This window comes from Penicillium odoratum, assembly GCF_028828045.1.
Source record: "Penicillium odoratum strain IBT 22623 chromosome Unknown utg000003l_segment0_segment0, whole genome shotgun sequence".
Taxonomy (NCBI): domain Eukaryota; kingdom Fungi; phylum Ascomycota; class Eurotiomycetes; order Eurotiales; family Aspergillaceae; genus Penicillium; species Penicillium odoratum.
Genome location: NW_026643145.1, coordinates 1,914,132 through 1,935,508, shown reverse-complemented (window position 1 = coordinate 1,935,508; position 21,377 = coordinate 1,914,132). Strand labels below are relative to the sequence as shown.

The 21,377-nt window shown below is 49.1% G+C and overlaps 10 protein-coding genes across 10 annotated transcripts; 8 read left to right on the top strand and 2 right to left on the bottom strand.

Moving 5' to 3' along the window:
* Positions 1–368: 368 nt before the first annotated feature.
* On the top strand, positions 369–1,372 carry met16 (phosphoadenylyl-sulfate reductase (thioredoxin); the record flags this gene model as incomplete). Its single annotated transcript, XM_057137919.1, has 2 exons — positions 369–549; positions 624–1,372. 2 exons carry the CDS (start codon positions 369–371, stop codon positions 1,370–1,372), a joined length of 930 nt encoding a protein of 309 aa, XP_056998384.1.
* Positions 1,373–2,424: 1,052 nt separating this feature from the next.
* Positions 2,425–3,935, top strand: N7520_003983 (phosphoserine phosphatase SerB; the record flags this gene model as incomplete). Its single annotated transcript, XM_057137918.1, has 3 exons — positions 2,425–3,234; positions 3,292–3,549; positions 3,612–3,935. The coding sequence occupies 3 exons, from the start codon at positions 2,425–2,427 to the stop codon at positions 3,933–3,935; spliced, it is 1,392 nt and encodes a 463-aa protein (XP_056998383.1).
* A 621-nt stretch (positions 3,936–4,556) lies between these two features.
* Positions 4,557–5,813, bottom strand: N7520_003982 (lipoate synthase; the record flags this gene model as incomplete). The annotated part of the gene is made up of 1 exon (XM_057137917.1): positions 4,557–5,813. The coding sequence occupies one exon, from the start codon at positions 5,811–5,813 to the stop codon at positions 4,557–4,559; it is 1,257 nt and encodes a 418-aa protein (XP_056998382.1).
* A 499-nt stretch (positions 5,814–6,312) lies between these two features.
* Positions 6,313–8,508, bottom strand: N7520_003981 (uncharacterized protein; the record flags this gene model as incomplete). The annotated part of the gene is made up of 2 exons (XM_057137916.1): positions 6,313–7,311; positions 7,375–8,508. The coding sequence occupies 2 exons, from the start codon at positions 8,506–8,508 to the stop codon at positions 6,313–6,315; spliced, it is 2,133 nt and encodes a 710-aa protein (XP_056998381.1).
* Positions 8,509–9,751: 1,243 nt separating this feature from the next.
* On the top strand, positions 9,752–11,537 carry N7520_003980 (putative ribosomal assembly complex component Ipi3; the record flags this gene model as incomplete). Its single annotated transcript, XM_057137915.1, has 2 exons — positions 9,752–10,096; positions 10,173–11,537. The coding sequence occupies 2 exons, from the start codon at positions 9,752–9,754 to the stop codon at positions 11,535–11,537; spliced, it is 1,710 nt and encodes a 569-aa protein (XP_056998380.1).
* Positions 11,538–12,845: 1,308 nt separating this feature from the next.
* On the top strand, positions 12,846–13,124 carry N7520_003979 (uncharacterized protein; the record flags this gene model as incomplete). The annotated part of the gene is made up of 1 exon (XM_057137914.1): positions 12,846–13,124. One exon carries the CDS (start codon positions 12,846–12,848, stop codon positions 13,122–13,124), a length of 279 nt encoding a protein of 92 aa, XP_056998379.1.
* A 1,505-nt stretch (positions 13,125–14,629) lies between these two features.
* N7520_003978 (uncharacterized protein) lies at positions 14,630–15,769 on the top strand (the record flags this gene model as incomplete). Its single annotated transcript, XM_057137913.1, has 5 exons — positions 14,630–14,858; positions 14,919–15,032; positions 15,079–15,206; positions 15,275–15,507; positions 15,712–15,769. 5 exons carry the CDS (start codon positions 14,630–14,632, stop codon positions 15,767–15,769), a joined length of 762 nt encoding a protein of 253 aa, XP_056998378.1.
* Positions 15,770–16,448: 679 nt separating this feature from the next.
* N7520_003977 (uncharacterized protein) lies at positions 16,449–16,750 on the top strand (the record flags this gene model as incomplete). Its single annotated transcript, XM_057137912.1, has 2 exons — positions 16,449–16,521; positions 16,590–16,750. The coding sequence occupies 2 exons, from the start codon at positions 16,449–16,451 to the stop codon at positions 16,748–16,750; spliced, it is 234 nt and encodes a 77-aa protein (XP_056998377.1).
* Positions 16,751–18,671: 1,921 nt separating this feature from the next.
* Positions 18,672–20,158, top strand: N7520_003976 (indoleamine 2,3-dioxygenase; the record flags this gene model as incomplete). The annotated part of the gene is made up of 2 exons (XM_057137911.1): positions 18,672–18,962; positions 19,013–20,158. 2 exons carry the CDS (start codon positions 18,672–18,674, stop codon positions 20,156–20,158), a joined length of 1,437 nt encoding a protein of 478 aa, XP_056998376.1.
* A 567-nt stretch (positions 20,159–20,725) lies between these two features.
* Positions 20,726–21,314, top strand: N7520_003975 (uncharacterized protein; the record flags this gene model as incomplete). Its single annotated transcript, XM_057137910.1, has 2 exons — positions 20,726–20,827; positions 20,883–21,314. 2 exons carry the CDS (start codon positions 20,726–20,728, stop codon positions 21,312–21,314), a joined length of 534 nt encoding a protein of 177 aa, XP_056998375.1.
* Between the last annotated feature and the right edge of the window lie 63 nt (positions 21,315–21,377).

Genomic DNA, 21,377 nt, shown 5'->3' with positions numbered 1-21,377 from the left:
TTTAGTGGGTACGGAGGACCAGAAAGACCAAAGATGCTGAGAATGCAAGCACGCAATCACGCAATTTCAGGCACTCAGGCACCAACAAGCACGCCATCGAATTTTCAAGGACCCACTGTCAACCCCGATGTCGTGCTCAAATCAAATGGCGGCTAGGGAAGTCGGAAGTATGCCAGGCATGCTGAAAAATCACATCATTGCCTTTACAGCCTATATTATTCTGTGTCGGGCCTTGCTTCCTCTTCCTATTATCATCCCCAGATCCATTTTCGGTGCATTCAATTCTCTTGTGTACAGTTGAACACCTTATACCCTAAGGCGTTCATACTTCTATCTCCTCTACACATTACTCTTTGTGCACCTTTAAAATGCCGGCCAAGATGCCTGTCCACTACCCCTCCGATGGCGAGGGTTTTGACTCTCGAGACAATAACACCGAGTCTGGCTATGTCAGTGGTGGCTCTAGTGAAGAATACACCCCCGAGATCGTCTTCACCAAGCCTCATCTCCAGTTCTTGAACCGCCAGTTGCAGTTCCTCGAGCCTCAAGGTATGCTATCAGTCCAGAAACCCCGCTATAGTGAAATTTGCCATGTATGGTTTCTAACTCTTAATTCCTCATAGACATCTTGAGATGGTGCATTACATCGCTCCCCCATCTCTTCCAGACCACGGCCTTTGGCCTCACTGGCCTGGTTACTCTGGACATGTTGTCCAAGCTGGAAGTTCCCCGCCCCCAGATGGTGGATCTTATCTTCCTCGACACCCTGCACCACTTTTCCGAGACCCTTAACCTGGTCGACCGGGTCCGTAAGCGTTACCCATTGAACACCGTGCACGTTTACAAGCCTGCCGGTGCCGAGACTGCCAGCGAGTTTGAATCCAAGTATGGTGCCCGTCTGTGGGAGACTGATGATCAGCTCTACGATTGGGTTGCCAAGGTTGAGCCTGCCCAGCGTGCCTACCGCGAATTGAATGTCCATGCCGTGCTCACTGGCCGCCGCCGCAGCCAGGGTGGCAAGCGTGGTGACCTCGATGTCATTGAAGTTGACGAGGCTGGCCTTATCAAGATCAACCCCATGGCCAACTGGTCCTTCGACCAAGTCAAGCAGTACGCTCGAGACAACAACGTTCCTTACAACGAGCTCCTCGATCGCGGTTACAAGAGTGTCGGTGACTGGCACTCCACACAGCCCGTTGCCGAAAACGAGGACGAGCGCTCTGGCCGTTGGAAGGGTCAGCAGAAGACCGAGTGCGGTATCCACAACCCCCGCTCTAAGTACGCCATGTACCTGATGGAGATGGAGCGCAAGCGCCAAGAAGAAGCTTTGACATCCGCATTGCAGTCCCAGCTTTCTGCTACTGCGCAATGATCCTGTCACTTCTTTTTTGTGCTCCGCACACTCCATCGCATACCCTTGGCGTTTTAATGATACCTCCCCAGCCCTTTTTTTTTAATTTTTTTTTATCCCCGTTCTAGCGGTGCGAATCGGCTCTTCAAAGACCGACGCACATTCATGATATTCTTCCTGTTAGACAAAAACAGCCTACTCCCCACCATTGTATATAGGGAGTTTGGTTTCCGCTCACGGCCCTCACTGGGATCGCCGAGACATGATAATGATTTCCCGCAGAAATAGAGACAAAAGTATAATCTGTGTCTTCAATGAACATTTATTTCTTCAACCCATGAATTTCAAGTATTTCTGAACATTAATTCTTTTTGAAATCTTATTTTTGTGGAAAAATTATCCAAGTGTCGTTGGAAAGGATCTCACGTGCAGCCCACCAACCCTAAGTTTAATCCCGTTGCAAGTTATTGAGCAACCACGGTCTTGCAAATTTATGTCACTATCACATTTGGCAGCCTTTTACTAATTATGGAGTCTGGTTCTCTTCCAAAGAAAGAAGAATGATTTTACTGGTAAATAGCCCAAGTAAGCACTTTGTAGTACACATGACTTGATACCCGCCTAAGGTAAATCGTTAGTCATTTCTTAGACGACTTCCTGCTAAAGAAAATCTTGTACAACCTTGGAAATCATTATTTGATGCCCCAGTGCCCAAATCACATAACCAAGTTTTCTACTTGTACCCAGTACTGATTTATTGCGACCGACAAGGAATTTCCATCCACTGTCACACACCCACACTCATGCGAAGTGTTTGATTCAAACAAGCTAAATTGCCTGAGCAAATGTCACATTTTTCAACAGATGCCCAATAATCATCTTGAATCTCTGAAAAGTACTTCTTTGATTATCATCTTTACTTTGATTAGGGATGACGCAAGCCAGGGCAGAACCCCACCAACTGGACACGTGACGGGCCCAAGATCGACAATGTTTTTTTGGAAACTTAAACGTTGATCCAAACTCAGTTCTATCCAGTCTAACTTCCTATTTAAACGCTTCAGTGAAAGGCTATGGCTGACCACACCTCCTCCCGCCAGCGGCCTTCGCTAGGTCAAATGCGCAGCGCCTCGTTCCTACAGGACCATCAGCAATATAAGCCCCCGCTTTCCATCAACCAGAACATCGGCGAGGTCCTGGGCACCCAACTTAGCGAGAGCCTCTCGATCAACCCAATCAACCCAGACCCCGAACGAGTCCACGACAGCGGTGTAACTCACAGCATCTTCAACCACCAGACTCACCCCCTCGAAACCGGTACCCCGCGCATTGTCGCAACCATCTTCTACAAATCCTCCAACCCCGTTCACCCCCACTACCACCCCGATGCCTCGCCCAACCCGGCTCCAGGCAAGAGACTGCCTTCACCACAGGTTCCTGAAGGTTCAGCTCCCACAGAAGACATGGACAAGTTTCCTCGCGAACCGCCTGCTCCGGAACCGGAGCCGCTGGATCACATCTATGGACCCTACGTCTCGCAGCTGTGCTTGACCAACTTCCTGCAGACGCTCGAGTCACTGCCTACACCATACCAGCGTATGAACACTTCACACCGCTGTCTGGACCGGAGCGCCCATCCCCGCGTTGTCGAGGTCACATTCTCTCCTCCTCCGGACCCGGAGTACCTCTCTTTTGCGGACCTACGCAAGCACGAGAGTATCTGGCGCTTTGAGCGCGAGTGGAATGTCGAGGTTGTTTTGCAGCAAGAAAGCGTCTTCCGCCGACACAAGCGCTTGGCTGTGTTCGACATGGACAGCACCCTTATTGAGAACGAGGTGATCGATGAGATTGCCAAGTTCATTGGAGTAGAGAAGCAGGTTTCTGTACGTTTTCTGGTTGTTTCCTCATTGCCAAGCCATTCATAAACTAACTGTGTATAGGAAATTACTGAGCGCGCGATGAACGGCGAACTGGACTTTGCGGCATCGCTTAAGGAGCGTGTCGGCCTCCTCAAGGGCGTCCCTGCTGATGTCTTCGAAAAGCTCAAGTCCGTCATCACCATCGCAAAGGGTGCCCGCGAGCTCACTGCCGCATTGAAGATGATGGGATACAAGATGGCTGTTCTTAGCGGTGGTTTCCAGCCTCTTGCAGAGTGGTTGGCCGGAGAGCTTGGACTCGACTATGCGGTCGCCAACCATGTAAAGACACCTCAAAAATTCCACCTTACCAATGGGCATCTTAAAACTAATCGAATATCTAGCTTGAAATTGACACCGAAACCCAGACTCTGACCGGCAGACTGGTCGAGTCGAAGCCTATCATCGACGCTGCCCAGAAGCGCACTCTTCTCAAATCTATCGCTGCCGAGAACAACATTCCCATTTCGCAGACACTGGCTGTCGGAGATGGTGCTAATGATCTTCTCATGCTCCACGAAGCTGGCCTTGGTGTCGCCTGGCGCGCCAAGTCCAAGGTCCAGCTCGAGGCACCAACCCGTATTAACGGAGAGAGCTTGGTCGATATTCTCTACCTGTTTGGTTTGGAAAAAGATGATATTTCCGAGCTTACCAGCAAGGCGCAATAAGTGACCTATGCTTCATCTGAGCCCACTCTTCTTAGAGGATCTGTCTTTGGATCACAATACCCATTTTGTCCGTTTTTTTATTGGACGCGATACAGGTGACGCTTGCAGCTACCTGTTTCAGGGTCTATTGATACTCATTTCGTTTTTTATGTTTTGACGCACAGCCTCTATGTCAGAGGAAGAGGAGGATCTATGAGCAAGAGGGTCTTTGCCGTGCGGTATGTAGCCGATCCGGCATGTATCTCTGTTATTTCCTTGGGCGTAGGTGCAGTTGGTTTCGTCGAATTAGGACTCGTCCGGACGTAGAGCTTAGCTCTAGCTTCACGATCGATACGTAGTCTACTGAGATACACGAATGAGAAGAATTCGGAAATAATGTGTTCTAAAGATTGCTTTATATGATTGATTGTAAGAAATCCCCCAAGCGCCGGCAAAATAGACAGGATAGAAACCGTTGGTGATACAGGACAATGTTGAAAAGTAAATGGAATCCCAACCCAAACCGAAGCCAAACCAGAATAATGCAAACTCGGCGCCGAGTGAATAGTTTATGACCCTCCGTCAAGAGTCAAGGACCATGCGTGGTATTTTGTTGAATAAAGGACTGAAACAAAACCGAAACTAGCGAGTCGCCTCGCCAGCCTGAGAGACAGGCTGCTCAACAGTCTGCTCTGTAGTTGCGGCTCCAGATCCAGCACGGCGCTTCTTCAACACATTCTCAATGAAAGCCTCGCCGGCCTTGTAACTGCTGCGAACCAATGGTCCAGAAGCACAGTACAAGAAACCCATATCCAGTGCGCGCTGGCGCCAAGCCTCGAACCGATCGGGTGTAACGTACTCATGAACAGCCATATGCCGCTTGGTAGGACGCATATACTGGCCAAATGTGACAACATCAACATTGACAGCACGCAACTGGCGCAGCGCATCCCAGAGCTGCTCATCCGTCTCACCAAGACCCAGCATGAGACTGGTCTTGGTGATCAGATCAGGCCGGGCAGACTTAGCAGCCTCCAGCACTCGAATCGACTGCTGGAAAGTAGCGCGACGATCACGCACATGAGGAGTCAAGGCCTCAACAGTTTCAACATTGTGCGCATAAACGTCCAATCCACTCCGCGCAACCACCTTGGCCATCTCCAAATCCCCACGGTAATCACCAGTCAAACATTCGACCAAAATATTCGGCGCCTTAGACTTGATCTTGATCACAGTCTCAGCGAAGTGATGCGCACCTCCATCCGCCAGGTCATCACGGTCCACACTGGTCAAAACCACGTATCCGAGTCCCCATCTAGAGATAGCCTCAGCAGTATTCTCCGGCTCGTGCGGATCCAGCGGTGCAGGTGCACGATTTGTCTTAACACTGCAGAATCGGCATCCACGTGTACACTCATCACCCATAAGCATGATAGTAGCGGTTGCAGACGCCTTATCGCCTCCGCCCCAGCAATCCGAGATATTGGGGCATCGCGCCTCCTCACAAACGGTGTGGAGATTCAATCCCCGAAGATCCTTCTTCAGGCGCTGGTAGTTCTTCGAGTCCGGGATGGGGGTCTTGAGCCACTCGGGAAGCCGGGTCATTTCCTTCTTGCGGCCGGCCGGGCCAACCATGGCCTTTTTGAGAGCGTAGGCTTCTTCCGGTTCAAGGGGTGCATTGTCTGATCCGCCAGAGACGAAGTCGGAGAAGGAGGGGCCGGCATTTAGTTTGTCTTGGAAGGAAGTCTTTCGCCGGCGGGTGATACCCGGTGTGTTGGTGGCGGAACCGTTGTCGGTCGTGGCATAGCTGCGGTAGTGGAGGGAGAGGTTGGATGTTGGGGCAGGTGAGAGGGATGTCCTAACGGACGAGAGATGCCGTAGGCTTCGTGATGCGGCCATTGTGATGTGTATGTGATATGTTGAGGTACAAACGATTTGAAGAGAAAGATAGCTGGGCTTTCCCGCGGGATTCTTTGGATGACTCAGCAGTGGAGATCTGGTTACGGCTTTAAAGATCCGGGGCGCTTCCCGAGACTCCCGTTTGTCACCGATGCAAGTCTATCACCGATAAAGTCTATTAATGCAGCTAATGATAAGTGAAAAAGGATTATAGCGATGGCTATTATTATTATGCTTTATTGTGGTGCTATAATACTAATTGTACATGTGACACGAGCTCAAGGATAGTCCGAGGAAAGCGACGCAATGCAAGGGTATGAAGATAACGAGAAAGAAATAGAGACAGTCAGACAAGTGGTGGATCCAGAGAACATGATCATTGAAATGAAGGAGAGTCATACCGGATGGCGACGATTGGGAATAGGAAATGGAAATATCAAAGAGAGGAGGTTGATAGAGATGTAGGAACTCGGGAAAGATAGGGAAAGAGAGGACGGGCCTATGGGGCTTTTACTTCCAATACCTGAGCGAGGACTTCGATGGCAGATTTTAGTGTTTCATCGGATCGGCCACAGACCGCAAATAGCAGGTTATCGATGATTCTTTCCACTTCCCGGCGTAGCTCTGCACTTCTAGAGCTAAGAAGTCGATCCTTGATGCGGCCTGGGGATCCGGATGGGAGCTGGATACCCAGCGTGCTGTATGCTTTGGCAGGGATGGCATCAATGCCGTAATTTTCGTTCCGCGCTATTAATGAGGGTTTGTGACGATGAATGGTTGATAAGGAAAGGAGGTAGTTGCGGGCAATGAGTGCTGCACAAAGACAATCCAATAAACTCTCGGTGACATCTGGAAATATTGTCCTAAATGGGCGTAAGAAGTCTCTGTCGTCGCTTTTTCGAACATGCAAGATGGCAGGTGAGGTGAGTCGGAGCATGTGGCGAGGAAAGTCTTTGACAGAATGCTCAAGTTGGTCAAGAGTCCATTGATGGTCATCCAAAGTCCACTCATGGTCTGCATCGTCCCATGGTGTTGCTTCATCTGATCCAGCCTTTTCGGACTTGATAGATCTCCGTGCCGGAGAATGATTAGGCTGTGGTGTTCCTTCTGGGCTCAAACTTCCAGATCTAATTTGAGGCTGAGGGGACCTTTCGCGCTCTCCCTGCGCGGTGTCAGGCCGTTCGCCAACCACGGTAGAGGTGACACTGTCCGAAGACAATGACCCTGGGTCAGTGTAGACATCATCATCTTTGCCGTCCTCGTATGTGGACAAGGAGTATCCAGACTCCCGAGTACCGTAACCACTGTCTGACATGTCCAGTGGGTTATCAAGGGGTGTGTCAGGGCTAAAGGCAGAAACTTCCTCTTGCCGCTGATCTGGTGTCATTGGCAGAGGGTGTGGTAGTAGAGATGGCGGAGGTGGCATTGATGGCGAGGACTGTCGAGCAATATCGACTAGTCTTGGTTTGTTTTTAGGTTTGCTTGCAACAGCAAATCTCTGGGAACTTGTCAGCACATCTGTGACTTGAATAGCGATACGCAGAAGAGACTCATTACTTACTAGTGGCTCGTCGAGAGACTTCTTTCCCGGCGTAAATGCAATTGTTCGAATTGGCTCTGGATCCATTTCAACGATCTGGACTTTCCGACGGTTGGATTCCTTGATATTTTCATTTTTTCCAGAGATCGGATCAAAGGGCACGCCTTTCAGCCATGTCTCACAATATGCCAAATTACTAGGTATCCAACTTGCCGAACTTGAAACAGTGGCTGTTCTCGGCCGTTGAGGTCTCGGCGAGCTGCCTGGAACATGACCGGCCATGGGCCCTGGAGGAGAATATATGGGGCTGGAGCGCCCATCATAGCTCGTGGTGTGTCTCGACTCATTAGCTTCGCATTGCCGGATGAGATGCGAATGCGCTTCATGGACACTGGTCACGTCTGTCCACCTTTGTTCTTCGGGTTGTGCGTGGGCTTCTTCCGTCCACCCGGGTGGGCGATAAGCTTTGTAATTCAGATCTGCGTCGACATCGTCCACTTCACTGTCGGGCCGACTGAACTCCTCCAGCTCAGGCAGACTAGGCTCTTTTTGTACGTCCTCATATATGCTATCCACAGCCCTTGGTTCATCCTTGCACTGAAAATATGAATCAGCTTCCGCGCTGCCTGCTCTTGATTCTGATATCGGGGGACTGGGTAGGAGACCGAAAGATGACATGCTAGTGGACGTCAAATTTTGGTCAGAGCGCCAATGTCGAAGTGTATGACCGCCTGGCAGCTTCGATTCTCTAGTCGACTTTGGGCGGAATGTCGGCGCACTGTCGCATGACACTGGCGAAGATGGGAGCATAAGCTGAAATGGTTCCTTCATTCTTCGAACGGAACGGAAAGGTGAGATGATCGGTGGCCCTCTGCTCGCGGGCCGCCGGGAGAGAGATGTTGCTGAAGAATCATGAGCCTCGCGATACAATGTGGGTGACGGCACGAATGACAATGTCGGAAATTGTCTGCTCCTCCTTCGGGGCTGATATGTGGGAGACCATCGGCGTGGCGAGGGGATGGGGTCAGCGAGTGACATGGCATCGTGGCTCGGCGCAGACGAATAACAGTCTTGGTTCTTTATATGAGTTTCAATCGGGGCCGGGAAGCATGCACTTCTCGGCATTTTGGCAACACCACAATCCATAGCGGACATGGTACTGCTTTCAGACGAGACGGTTCTAGTCCCAGTTCAATTTTTGGGAAAGCAACATGCGGTCGCACAAGAGTTACCCGGTTGAGAATGCAATGCAGTAGAGGAAACACTTAGCCTCCGCCCGATGCAGGGGCACAGTATAGCCTTATACAATCAGAGTGACACTAGTTTCGACTTCCAAGGACGAGAGGGTCACCAGGGTATACAAGGCGGCACATCCCTTGACAAGGAACTGAGTACCATGTGAACGAAGTCGAGGATGATCTGAAGTTTGGCCCCTTCAAGGTTTTTGGGTTTCCTTCTTGCACGAAACGAGCTCAGGTTCTCAGGCACGGGCCATCATAATAATGGTTGAGAATGAGAGTCGCGTTGTCCTTGCATGCCCGAGAAAGGCGAGATCGAAGCAGGCGGTGGGAGTATGATTGGCCCTAGATTGCTATTCATGGTCTGCAGGACACAGTCAACGTGGATAGACGCTCTGGCCGACACTTAATATCGTCATAGCTTGGGGCGAAGAATGAGACAAATGGGATGCAGAGAGGGGAAATAGCGAATCACAGCCCTTGGAAAGGGCAATAAGATCGACCACAGGGTGTGTTGCACTGTACCCGAGCGGGTCTTCATTGGCTCCAGTGTCTCGTTGCAATAGCAATGGGCGAGGCCCCTTCATGGGGTTTCTCACCCCTTGCATAGGGGTCATTCATGCCTGACCTGACTCTGAAACTTGGAATATAAATGATAACATGCTTCGTCATGGCGTGCATAAGTGAGGTTTTCTTTTCTTTTTGGTGTCAGCCTTCTTCGAACATGCCATGAAAAATGCCACGAATTCTCATTGACAAATTGGACTGGTCATCAGGATGCAATTCCTAGTTTTGGCTGGGCAACTTTCAATTTCGCGGATCTAGTCGCCATTCCGGTGGAGATTGACAGGTTCCATTCAACCTCGCTAAACCTCAAACAGGGCTTGTGAAGATGATAGATGTTAATTAGACTGTCCTATGAGATGCATAGAATTTAGACTCAACGCAACACGGATCAGATCTGATCGGAGCTGAAAAGAGAGTTTTGTATTGATCACATTCAGGTAGTTTCGCATCTCCCGGTACATGGTGGGCCTTTCTTAAAACAAACAATGCAAACATTTCTTATCTATCTGACTTATCGCAATTGGCTTTTTTTTTCTCGCTGGGAAGGAATGATCCTCAGTCTCCCCATATTTCATGCAAGTGCCCCATTCCCCATGATTTCAGAATCCTTCATAGCGGCGACGCTGTCATCCGCTAAAACTCCGACCGCCACTCTGCGCGATGTCGGCATTTGCGTGCATGAATTCCAGCCTGCGCCTCAGCTAAGATCCACTTTCAAGAAGAGCTCAACCACACCCAATTGCTTGGCTGTGAGTCCGTCGCATATTTTCTCGGCACAGGCTGATAAGGCCGTCGTTCATGTGTACAGTCGGGAAAAGGGAAATCAGGAGGCTTTGATACCATTTCCAGAGCGGATCCGCAGCATTGCTGTTGTCGGAGCCAAACATGGTGATGTGCTAGTCCTTGGCACGGAGGGAGGTCGTTTGATTCTTTGGGAGGTATGATATGTCAACTACGCTTAACTTTGGATATCTCAATTAGTGGACTCAGGCTAACCCGCCCTGTGTGTTTCAGACATGCACAGGACGTCAAGTAGCCACCACGGCCTCTCACCTGCAGCCGGTCACCTCGCTTGTCGTCGACCCCACCTCCAACTTCATTCTGTCGGGCTCCGCTGATGCCAGCATACACGTCTGGTCTTTACCTGGTATCCTATCTTTCTCCAAGCCCGCTCAAAGCCAAAACCGACAGCCACCAAACTCTCCCATTCGGACCTTCTCCAACCACCGTGCCGCTATTACATCTCTGGCTGTCGGACATAGCAATGGGCGGAACAACATTGCGGTTTCGACAGCGAAAGATAATACCGCTATTGTGTGGGACTATAACACTGGAAACGTTTTGCGAACATACCTCCTCCCATACTCGGCGACTTGTCTAGCTCTGGATCCTGTGGATCGAGCTGGCTACGTTGGATACGAGGATGGTAGCGTACAATCAATCGACTTCTACCGCAACGGCTCAGTACAGAATCCCCTCCATGACTCCTCCTTACAATCCACCCCCGCCCAAGTGTCTGCCGAAGACCGATGGCTTCCTCCATCTGCGGAATCTGGTGCTACTCGGGCCCTCATTCTTTCGTACGATGGTACTACACTGTTGTCTGCACACGACGGCGGCAAGGTTCTATCATGGAATATCGCGCGCAGAAAGTTCGCGACCACTGTTGCTGACTACACACACCCTGTGACCAATCTGGTCTCCCTTCCCCTACATGGCCTGTCAAACTCCTCACAGGAGCCGATTCGCACCCTTCACACCATCGTCAAGCCCCGTCATGACGGTGCGCTCTCGGGCCCTTCTCATGCTCCTGGTGCTGTTCCAACAGCATATGCTTTCCACACCCACCTGACCGCCCCCTCACATCTCCGATCCCGCCAGTCCTCCCAGTTCTCGCAAGCCCTCACCCATTCTGCCTTTCCCAACTCCATGATTGAGGAGGGTCTCGCTGAGCTGGCTGCCCTCCGACAACCGGGCGCTGAAGTTGCCCGTGTCACTTCTACAGCCTCGGTGGTTCCTGACACCTCAGTTGACGCCCAAGACAGTCGCGTTGCCGAGCTGGAGGCCGAAATTGCTTTGCTGAAGAAAAAAGACGCAGTCAATGACAAGACTCGGCACACTACCACAGAAGAGGTTGTGAAGCTGCGCTCGGACCTCGCCCACCTGCAAGATTACATCAACGAGATGCATGAAAAGCAGGAGGCATCTCAGCGTGACAAGGTGCAGCGGCAAGCAAGGAAGGAAGCTCGTGAAACCAAAAAACGGGAAGCATGGTTCGCTGCCGAAGGAAAAGGGCGCAATGGTGATGCAGTGATGAAGAAGATGGAAGTTGATGACGGCATGTTGACCAGCGACACGGATGATCAGAGCGACGAGTAGAGTTATCCATATTTTGATTAATTTGGGCTTTGGTCTACCTAAAATGGGAATGGCGCCGGGTTATACATTGGCATCTATACATTTGATGATATTTATTCAATGATATCAAATCAGATATGAACTTGGTCAGCTGGCAAATGTAGATAGCTACTACGACTGAATTTTACCTCAGCTCTTTCGTCAAGCATTCAATATCATTCATTTGCTCAGGCCATGTCTTCTCCTGATAACTTTCGCACCCATTCTTTGCATTAAGTGATGCATGTGTTGTCGCGAGACTGCATGGCAAGACTCTTCAGGTGATCGAGGAAAAAATCAGTGCGATTCAGATTAGCAACAAGAATGATATGGGGTGAATTGGTCTTCATTTTGGTTTATCAAGGATGCTATGTAAAATTTGCATCAATAGCTCTGCATCAATAGCAGTGCTTCTGCGCTCGGCTGAAGCCGAAGGATGTTTTGTCTGCTACAAGAGTAAAGAGATTCCTACAGACTTTAAACAAACGAGGAAATTTTTACGGAATTGATATGACAGATAGGCTTAGACCCTCATACTATAACTTTCTTCTTACTGAAACCTGTAATCGTTTTTCATGCATAGGGTGATATATGTCGGAAAGACTCATGTATATCTTTCCGCTTATTCACTGTGACGCAACTATTTGGTCATAATCTCCCCCCGAGATCACGATTGAGCACTTAAGGGATTTGACGATTCTCTTATAATTACGAATTCACACAGAATTTGGGAAATGTAAGATTATAGCAATATTGATGTGCGGGGCTGGTAGAACGCAGCCATCGAGCAATAATAGGGACATCTAGGCTTCAGAGAGCACCAAACAATTCTGCTTGGGAGTGTCAATGATTTCCAAACTACATATTTAAACAGTTCAAATGTTTTTGAAAGGCATCGAAGTGAAACAAAAGGGAAGACACAACATAAAAGGTATGAAGAAACGCCAGGGGTCTCACATGCAACATGAACCCTTTGCGATCCACAATGAACCACTTTATACACCTCAACGGAATTTCCAGACCCAACACCACGTGCTGGCTTCTCACTTGTACCCACTTAATTCTCCTGAAGACAGCCCCAGGGCCGCTTTGCCTCACTAGTAAAAAGCCACATTGCGGGGCAGTGATGGCAAATGAAATCATACCTCGCCACGATAATGCATAAATAGAGAGCAAGCCAACACACTCAGCAGCTGAATCTCAAGTCCCATAAATTAACGATATCAATGCGAAATACACATCGTATATAATCATTTGAGCCACAAGTCCCAAAATTCCAAGTCCCCAAAAATGCCCGACTCCTACGCCAGTTCTTCCTATTACTACAGTTCGTCCACCGACACGGATGAAGGCACCATCACTGCTACCGGGCACCGATACTCTACTACTTCGCATACCGACTCTGATGGAACGACTGTCGTATGTACGGTGCATCAAGATTTGGGAGAGCCTCCTGTGATTGAGGAGCGGCGCTATGATAGTACTGGTCAGGAAGAGGAATTAGCCCTTCCTGGTCCGGATGGGTCATCTGCTGGTGGGTTGAGACGGATCACAGACCTTGATGAGTAGGTTGGGTCTTTAGCTATTGTTGTATCCTAAAGTTGGGAATCAAAGAGATGACTGCGTGAAGCTTTTTATTATACATTTGATTTCCAATGCTGTTGTGCGTAAGGTTTCGCCGATGCCATTGAAGTGAACTGAGTATACAGTACAATCTCCCGATCGACTTTCAGGTCTAGTACAGTTGCACGTTCGGTGTCAGAAGGCCGTCTAGCATTTCAAACCGACGACCAGAGACCCGAAGGGTACCTAGAACGAGATCTAGTTAATTGTATCACAGCCGCAGAAATTTAGGCTGGCAAAATGAGACCATAGCTCTATGGCAAGAAGGACTCAGCTGAATGCAAAAGAGGTTCAGTCAATACTCCATGATATCAGAGAGGGTATCAAAGTATCCATCTCAACGCGTAAGATTGGGACGGGTATACAGCGCTTGCCTGGGCAGCCAGACGCGGTCAGGGGCCGTCATCAGATTCCTGATAGAATCGAGAGAAATTAAGAAAGACCTCCTGACCGCGCATGGATGGTCTCCTCTGATGCTCGCACGGGCTCGGGGGAATTGGGATAATGTGAAGGAGCTGGTTGGAATCCGAATACCAGTACCCAAGTGACGGAGAAAGGACGCCGGACGTCTGCTTTCGCGAGGTCAACGGAGAGGACAACAACGTAAACCTTAGAGGCGGATATCGCGATTATGGCAAACCATGGGTGGTGCTTTTATTGTGTCGCGACTTTACTGCAAGGGGAGAAAGGCACACGAGACCAATAATAGTCTACTGTACAGTAGATGAAAGACGTAACATATCATTGGTTGACTATTACTCCTTTCTCCACCTTGGGAGTAGCAAAGTGCTACCAAGGAATTAAGTCGGTTTCTCTACCGCCCTCCTATTTTACCATACGTGACCAAATAAAATCCTTCTCCTTTTAAATATTTTGAAGGGCGATGCAGTATTAATCCATGTCCATACATGGTATACCAGCAGAATAAAAAGTGGAGACTGACCTTTATCCCTTGGTGGCCCTGTACTGTAGGGATTGGAGAGAGAGGACAGGGTGGAAGGCGCCTTACCTTCTCACCCACTTGTAGTATTCCTGCATTCCAAACAAAATGGTGATGTAAGCGACCACATTACAGCTGGTCTTACGGGGCCGAGATGATATTCCTAAGCCCGGCCATCTTTCGAGGCTAACGCGTTATTTGATGTTCTCTCCGTTCCTAAGAGTCGCGTTTTATCCATCAGGAATTGCTTGGGTATCATTAGTGCTATGCTTGAGCTTCTAATTTGTAATTTAGTCAAATGTTTTGGTCTGATGTATTCGGAGCTGGAAGGGGCGGCATTATCATCTGTAAGGGGGTATTGAGGTTAGGAATGCGCCTTAGATTAACGAATATCTCTTGGAAAGCTTTACAGAACCGCTAAGATACTTACATAGCAAGGCCTCCAGTCGATGTTCTTCTCCCCGGATCAGCCATAGTATACTTTATACTCTTCGGTGTTCCTGCCTGAACAATGGGTATGGACGAAAAGCACGAGCCTGAATGCGTCCCGCTTGTTACGAGTGAGTTGGATTACAGTCGGTATTGGGTTGTCGACGATAAAGGCGAAAAGTCCAAGACTCGATGTTCCTCCCTATGTCTCTGGCTTCTTCTGTTGGAGTTGGCAAATGTGGCCTTTTTTATCGGTGGATACTTTATTCTGATACAAGCAAGAGAACCACATCAGCATCAATTGGATGACTGTAAGTTTAATGTTCCTCGTCACGGAGAAATTACACCAGAAAACCACTTACACGTTCCAGATGGATCTCTTTCTCAATTCAACAGGACCTGGGACTATAGCAATCATAGTACTGTTGGTGAGCCCCACGAGAGTGGAAGCTTTTACCATGAGACTTGGGACGACATGGTCGGGCGTAAGTGCTCTCTGGTTCAATTAGTGCAATGTGCTCATTACTTTAGACCATGGCATTGTGTCCGTCACCGAAGAGTGGGCAGCTCAGCATGGCTTGCCCCCGAGTCTACCGACCCCCGATACACCAGGAGAACTGGTCTACCAAGTGGATGGCTTTCATGCTATGCACTGTTTGGTGAGTTTTCGACCTAATCAACAACACCTTACATGAGTTCATATTAACACAATACACCACTTTGGCAGCAAATGATCCGAGAGAATTTGGTGGAAAATTATTTCTTCGATAACCACACACGGCATTGCCTGGACTACATACGCCATACATTGATGTGCAACATGGACATCACACTCACTGGCATGGATGATAAGGAAAATCTGTTGGGAGCTGAGACGGGTTATGCGATTCATACCTGTCGAGATTATGACGCCGTTGTTCGTTGGACTGAGACCAACAGGTGGAAGAATCTCTCGAAATGGTATGTACATAAACATAATCAATAGCGATTCAAAAGGGTCCAATATTGCCATCCAAGGTGTCCCAGCCTATAGCCCCAAACCACCCAAAACGTAGGCAAAATGCCGCCTATAGCCGCCTAAAGGACGCCTTAGTAAAGCGGCGAGTTGCCTAGCGCCGAACGATGGGCGCTAGGTGAGGTCGGCTATACTTTTGGCTGTTGTAGCCCCAAACAAGAGGCTACTACAGATATGATCCAGGTCGCCCCGAGAAAATCCTCTTAAGACGAAACTAATACTGTGAGACCCGGAGAAAAGGGAGCAGGCAAGAGGAGATATGTTATGAGAGACTGTTCTTCGAGTCGCAGACCTATCATCACGGTCATCCTGGGCTTAACTCGGCTTTAATAGGTGCGAGGGCCTACCAACAGTGAGGTGGATTCAGTGGTTTGGTCTCCGCTTCTAGTGATGAGGGATTCCATTGGCTCACTGTGTTCATCGCCTGCTGAAGTGGGTCACTTGCGAAATACAAACTACCACAGTGGGGTCAAATGAATTCGAAAACTACTGTACTAGTACTAAAGCAAACCCTCAAATACGAGGTAGGGTCAAATGGATCAAACAAGTAGTTGATAAATTTGATTCTGAAGTCACTCGTGTAATGGATCGATCCTGGTGATCTTGGGAGAGGACGTGATCCTGGAGCTCGTTCACTTCACCCAGTGATCTCACCACCGCTATAAATACTTCTTGTCTCATCTCCCTTCTCTCTCCTTCTTCCATCACTCTTCAAAGCTGAAACATCAAACTTCCTCATCAAACTTCATCTTCCCATCTCTTCCAAAATCCAACTTTGAAGTCCCTCTTCTATCTATTCTAATTTTGAACTTTTCGAACTTAGAACTTCCATCCATACGTTCATCCATGGTTTTATCAAAACAACCATCTTTCACCTCATTCCATCATGCCAAACCTCGATGAAGAGATCATTCCCATGATCAACAATACTCCTAACTTGGCCGCTGACGGGTCCCAAGGTTTGTGTACAACACTCATCCCCTCTAATACCCACTAACCATTTAGATCGTGCCAATCTTCCTTCCAGATAACCTCCCACATCTACTTACACACCAATTGAGTCTGCTGAAAAGCCACTTCCTCCCCTTGAAGCTTCCAACATCTGCGAACACAATCTTCGAACTCGTCACCGGCATCAAAGATGCGCAGATATCGCTTCTTTCTGAACAGTCATCGCTTGGGCTTTAAATTCGTCGTCGAATTCAAGCTTTTCTTTTTTTGTTTCGTGTGGTGTGGAGGGACAACCCACTGTGCACATTTGCGGTGAAGAAGCATCTGCCAAGACAAGGGGATGTGCCACTTGGTGTTGAGAGGAGACTTGGGATTGGTGGAACAAAAAATGGATACACTGTTATCTGTTTTCATTGCTTATATTATGAAGACTCATCATTGTTATGGCTTTGTTCATGTCTTACATTTCAACCGAGTTGGACCTCATCTTCTATACTCATCACTTACTTAATTGATATAATTTACTTTTCATGTTCATCAACATCTTATTTCATTAATTAACGTATTTCACAAGCGGGTCGCGCACCCCAAGCTCTATGGTAAATACGATCTTTACTACCTTATATCTCAACAACTATAATATTGAACAGCTCTATTCTTTGCCGATAGACATTGATAAGATAGACATTGATAAGGATTCTTCTTAGACCCATATATCAATTTCCAGAAAAAAATCGAATACTGTATTTGCATTATCACGACCCAAGAAATTGCGCCACTTAAATAGAAGAAATATATGTATTGCAGCCATCAAATCATGAAAAGTCTCGAAACTCCCCAAAGGGTCTATATATCATACAAAAAGAATTCACTTAAAGCAAAATTCTATAGTGCACTATTGTTGAGATAAGAAGTTGGAATTTATCGCATTTATTATATGTATGGCGTTTAGAGGTGCGCGACCCGCTTTGGTGCGCGACCCGCCTGTGATATACGTTATTATGTTCCCGAGGACCCTGCTTTCTCAGCGCATAGCATAACCATGATTACATAATACACTAAACTACTTTAGGAAAGATGTGCAGATGCAACAGGTGTATGGTGGGAAGGGAGGACTTTCTCTGATGATGGATCTTCAAATTTTCAACAACCAGCAATGATATAGACAGGGTACAGATAGAATGGAAGAAGGCCAAGTGCTAGAGGTGACGTTGGACACAAAACCTGGGGATCAGCCCCCCCTCACCGTAGGACCGAACGAGGTTTTAGCGTGGGTTAAGCGAGCGACCGGAATCGGCGAGTCTGCACTCACCGGTTCATTCTCTAGCGTGCAGGACCCAAATCGCTCCCACTCAATCTATCTGCGCATCACTTAGAACGCGGAGGCCCGTTCCCCATAGCTCGATATATAAGCTCATCTAAAATAAACCTACCTAGACAGGATTTTGCGCTTTTCCTTTCCTTTCCCAGGCTTTACTAGGTCCCCGCCCCCTATTTCCCGTCCCGAATAATGTCCACTGAGGCCTCTAAAATGCCCACGCTGGGATCCTATATCGGACTTGGTCCAGGCCGGAGACTAGGCTGATCCCAAGCCCGGACCTCGTGCAATTTCCTTGTCCCGGCTTAGAAATGCACTCACGCCTATATTACGTGCCCTCGGACGCTTTTCCCGCTTAATCAAATGTGAAAAATCTGACAACCAAGATCGTCTTTCACCCAACCTTTGCAAACTAGTACCAACCGAGCATAAGCACATCCTTTCTCTTTTCTTTTCCGACTATTCTCTTTTCCTTCATACGGAAACCTCGGAACTCTGGAAGGTGACCAACTTTCTGCTGTTTCCGTTCGCATCCGGAGAATCTAGCCTTTCGGGGAAAACAGTTGCTTTTTTTCCCTGGGAAACACGCCACCCATTTACCCCTCTCTGGGGACCTTGTTCCTGGGACTTGATTGATCTGAGATCAATCTTTGAACATATTTCTCTTGAAATACAGTGAATTCCCAGAGCTGCTGGCCTTGTTCTGGACACTTGACCTCGGGGCTTGTCTTAAACCGGGGATCTACGGGACTGAGATCCGCATGGGGATTCCCTGATTTATTCAAAACCACACGTGCCTCTCTTCCCAACGTGTATAGCCTGCCTTATTCACCTCTCATAATGTTGCCTCCTGTACCCTCGCCGCTAGACTACGGCATCTCCCTCGAAAATGGTTTCCTGTCACCGGAGCCACCGCTGGAAGTTCTGCCAGATCCATACTACGCAAAGTGGGAGGCGATTGCTGCAAACTTGCAACCTCTACTCTTGAGTAAAAGAATCCGGGGTATTGTGGACCGGTTGCCCGTGCTTTCGACTGCGTACCTGCGTGCAGATGACGAGTGGCGTCGGGCATATGTGGTCCTGGTATTCATGTTACACGGCTACGTATGGGGTGGTGACCGTCCCGCCGAGGTAAGCACTCATCTCTATCTAAAACTCAGTTCAATACTAACCAAGAACAGAGAATACCTCCACAGTTGACCGTGCCCCTTTTCGAAGTCTGTGAACGACTTGAAGTCCCCCCAGTAGCGACATACGCCGGCGTGTGCCTCTGGAACTACAAACCTATCTTCCCGGAGGAACCCGCGGATGACTTGGACAATCTTGCTTGTCTCCAGACCTTTACCGGGTCCCTAGATGAGCAATGGTTCTACCTCGTCTCAGTAGCCATCGAGGCGCGAGGTGCCCCCGCAATCCCCCTTATGCTCGAGGCCATCGCCGCAGCCCGAGTCGGCAAAGCCCGTGTAGTAACCGACTGCCTCCAACGACTAGCAGAGATGATAGACCAGATTAACTCTCTCTTACACCGTATGTACGACAACTGCGACCCATATATCTTCTACAACCGCATCCGCCCCTACCTCGCTGGAAGCAAGAACATGGCCGACGCCGGCCTACCGAACGGTCTTCTATACGATGATGGCCAGAACGAACCTCAGTACAGACAATACGGCGGCGGCAGTAACGCCCAGAGCTCCCTAATCCAATTCTTCGATATCGTGCTCGGAATAGAACACCGCCCGACAGGCGTCGCTCGCAAGGAACAAAGGACAGAGGCAGCAGAAGACAGCCCTAAGTCTCGAAACGGGTTCATCCATGAGATGCGCGCCTATATGCCTGGCCCTCACCGCCGGTTCCTGGAACATGTCGATTCGATCGCTAATATCCGTTCTTTCGTTGAAGCTCGACACAGTGATCCTGCCCTCCGGCTTGCATACGATGCCTGTCTTGGCATGTTGCGTGCTATGCGCGACAAGCATATCCAGATCGTCTCGCGATATGTCATCTTGCAGGCGCGCGGAGCTCGTCGGGAGACACAGGCAGCCAAGGCCAATCAGCCTGCGCCGCAGAATCTGGCGACAGCTGCCCCGGCCGATAGCAAGAAGCTACGAGGAACGGGTGGTACGGCACTGATTCCGTTTCTGAAGCAGGCACGTGATGAGACGGGCGAGCCGGCCATTGACGCCTGGGCACGACGACTTCTCAATACAGAAGGCTCGGCGCCGCTGAGTAAAGTCGGCGAGCACCCTGATGGGCACCTGGAGGTCGTTGGTCTCTGCGGGACATGGACAGCCGATGACAGTGAAGGAGGTATCTGCCACTGGTGATTAAAATAACTCATGATTGCGTGATTTACGAGCGTTCACACTATCTGCATTGCGATCTCCCTGACTCCTGTACATAGCAGGGAACAGTGGATTATTAGGCGTTGAGCAAGTTTCCGGGTCCTCGTTTGGGCCCTTGTTTATTAGCATCTAGATTTTTGTATATGCTATTTTTGTATCTAATTTCATTATTGATATCCACTCACAATCTCCATACTTCCCACGAGTGTAAACGACTCCACCGTAGTTTGTGGAACCTTCTCTACCCGTTCCTTTATCTTTATGACGCAAGTTGTTTCCGTGATAGTCAGGTGGCTTGCGCGGGGTATCACGTGAATGACATCAGTGGGTGACGTCATGTATCATGATCGTGATAGCGTACGTTGTGGCGCAATTGTATGCCTTGAAAAATGGAGATAACAGGACTGGGAGAGGAATATATAAAGGAGGCAAATACCAAGAGTAGTCAATTCATAATCTACAAGATAAACAAACTCACAAATACCAACCACTTTTCAACCAACACTTCTACCAACACTTCTTCCACTATCTCCATCTACATCAACAACCATGTCTGACGGAAACTCCTCTACTCTGGGCTCCTACATGAACCAAGCTACCGGCGCAGCTCAACGCGTCATCGGCTCAATCACTGGCGACTCCTCCACCCAAGTAAGCACCCACTATCACCACTACCATCCACAAGCCAAAAACTAACTCCCCCCAGAACAAAGGCGAAGCTGCCCAGGCCCAGGCCAAAGTGCAAGACCAAAACTCCCACACAACAGCCAAACTAGGCCCCGTGTCCGCAGACCCCAACACCGGCGCCACAGCCGTCGACGACTCTAACCGCTCAAACGGATCCTGGGACCAGACCGTCGGCTCAGCCAAGGAGTCTCTGGGCAACCTGATCGGCAACGAAAGTCTCCGCAAAGCAGGTGTTGAGCAGAACGCTTCTGGAAAGGAGCAGGAAGCTCGTGGACAGCTTAAGGATCTCGGTCAGGGAATTCACGATCGTGCGCAGGGTACCCTTGGAGGAATTGGTGCTGCTGTTCTTGGAGATCGGGAGGAGGAGAAGAAGTACCAGGATATGCACGATGAGGGGAAGGCGAGACAGAGGGGCGTTGAGGCTGATATTCAGAAGAGACAGGGGGCTTAAATTTGCTTGATCTGAAGCGGAATTGCTGTCAGCGGACTGGATTCTTTCGGGTCCTTGTATGAT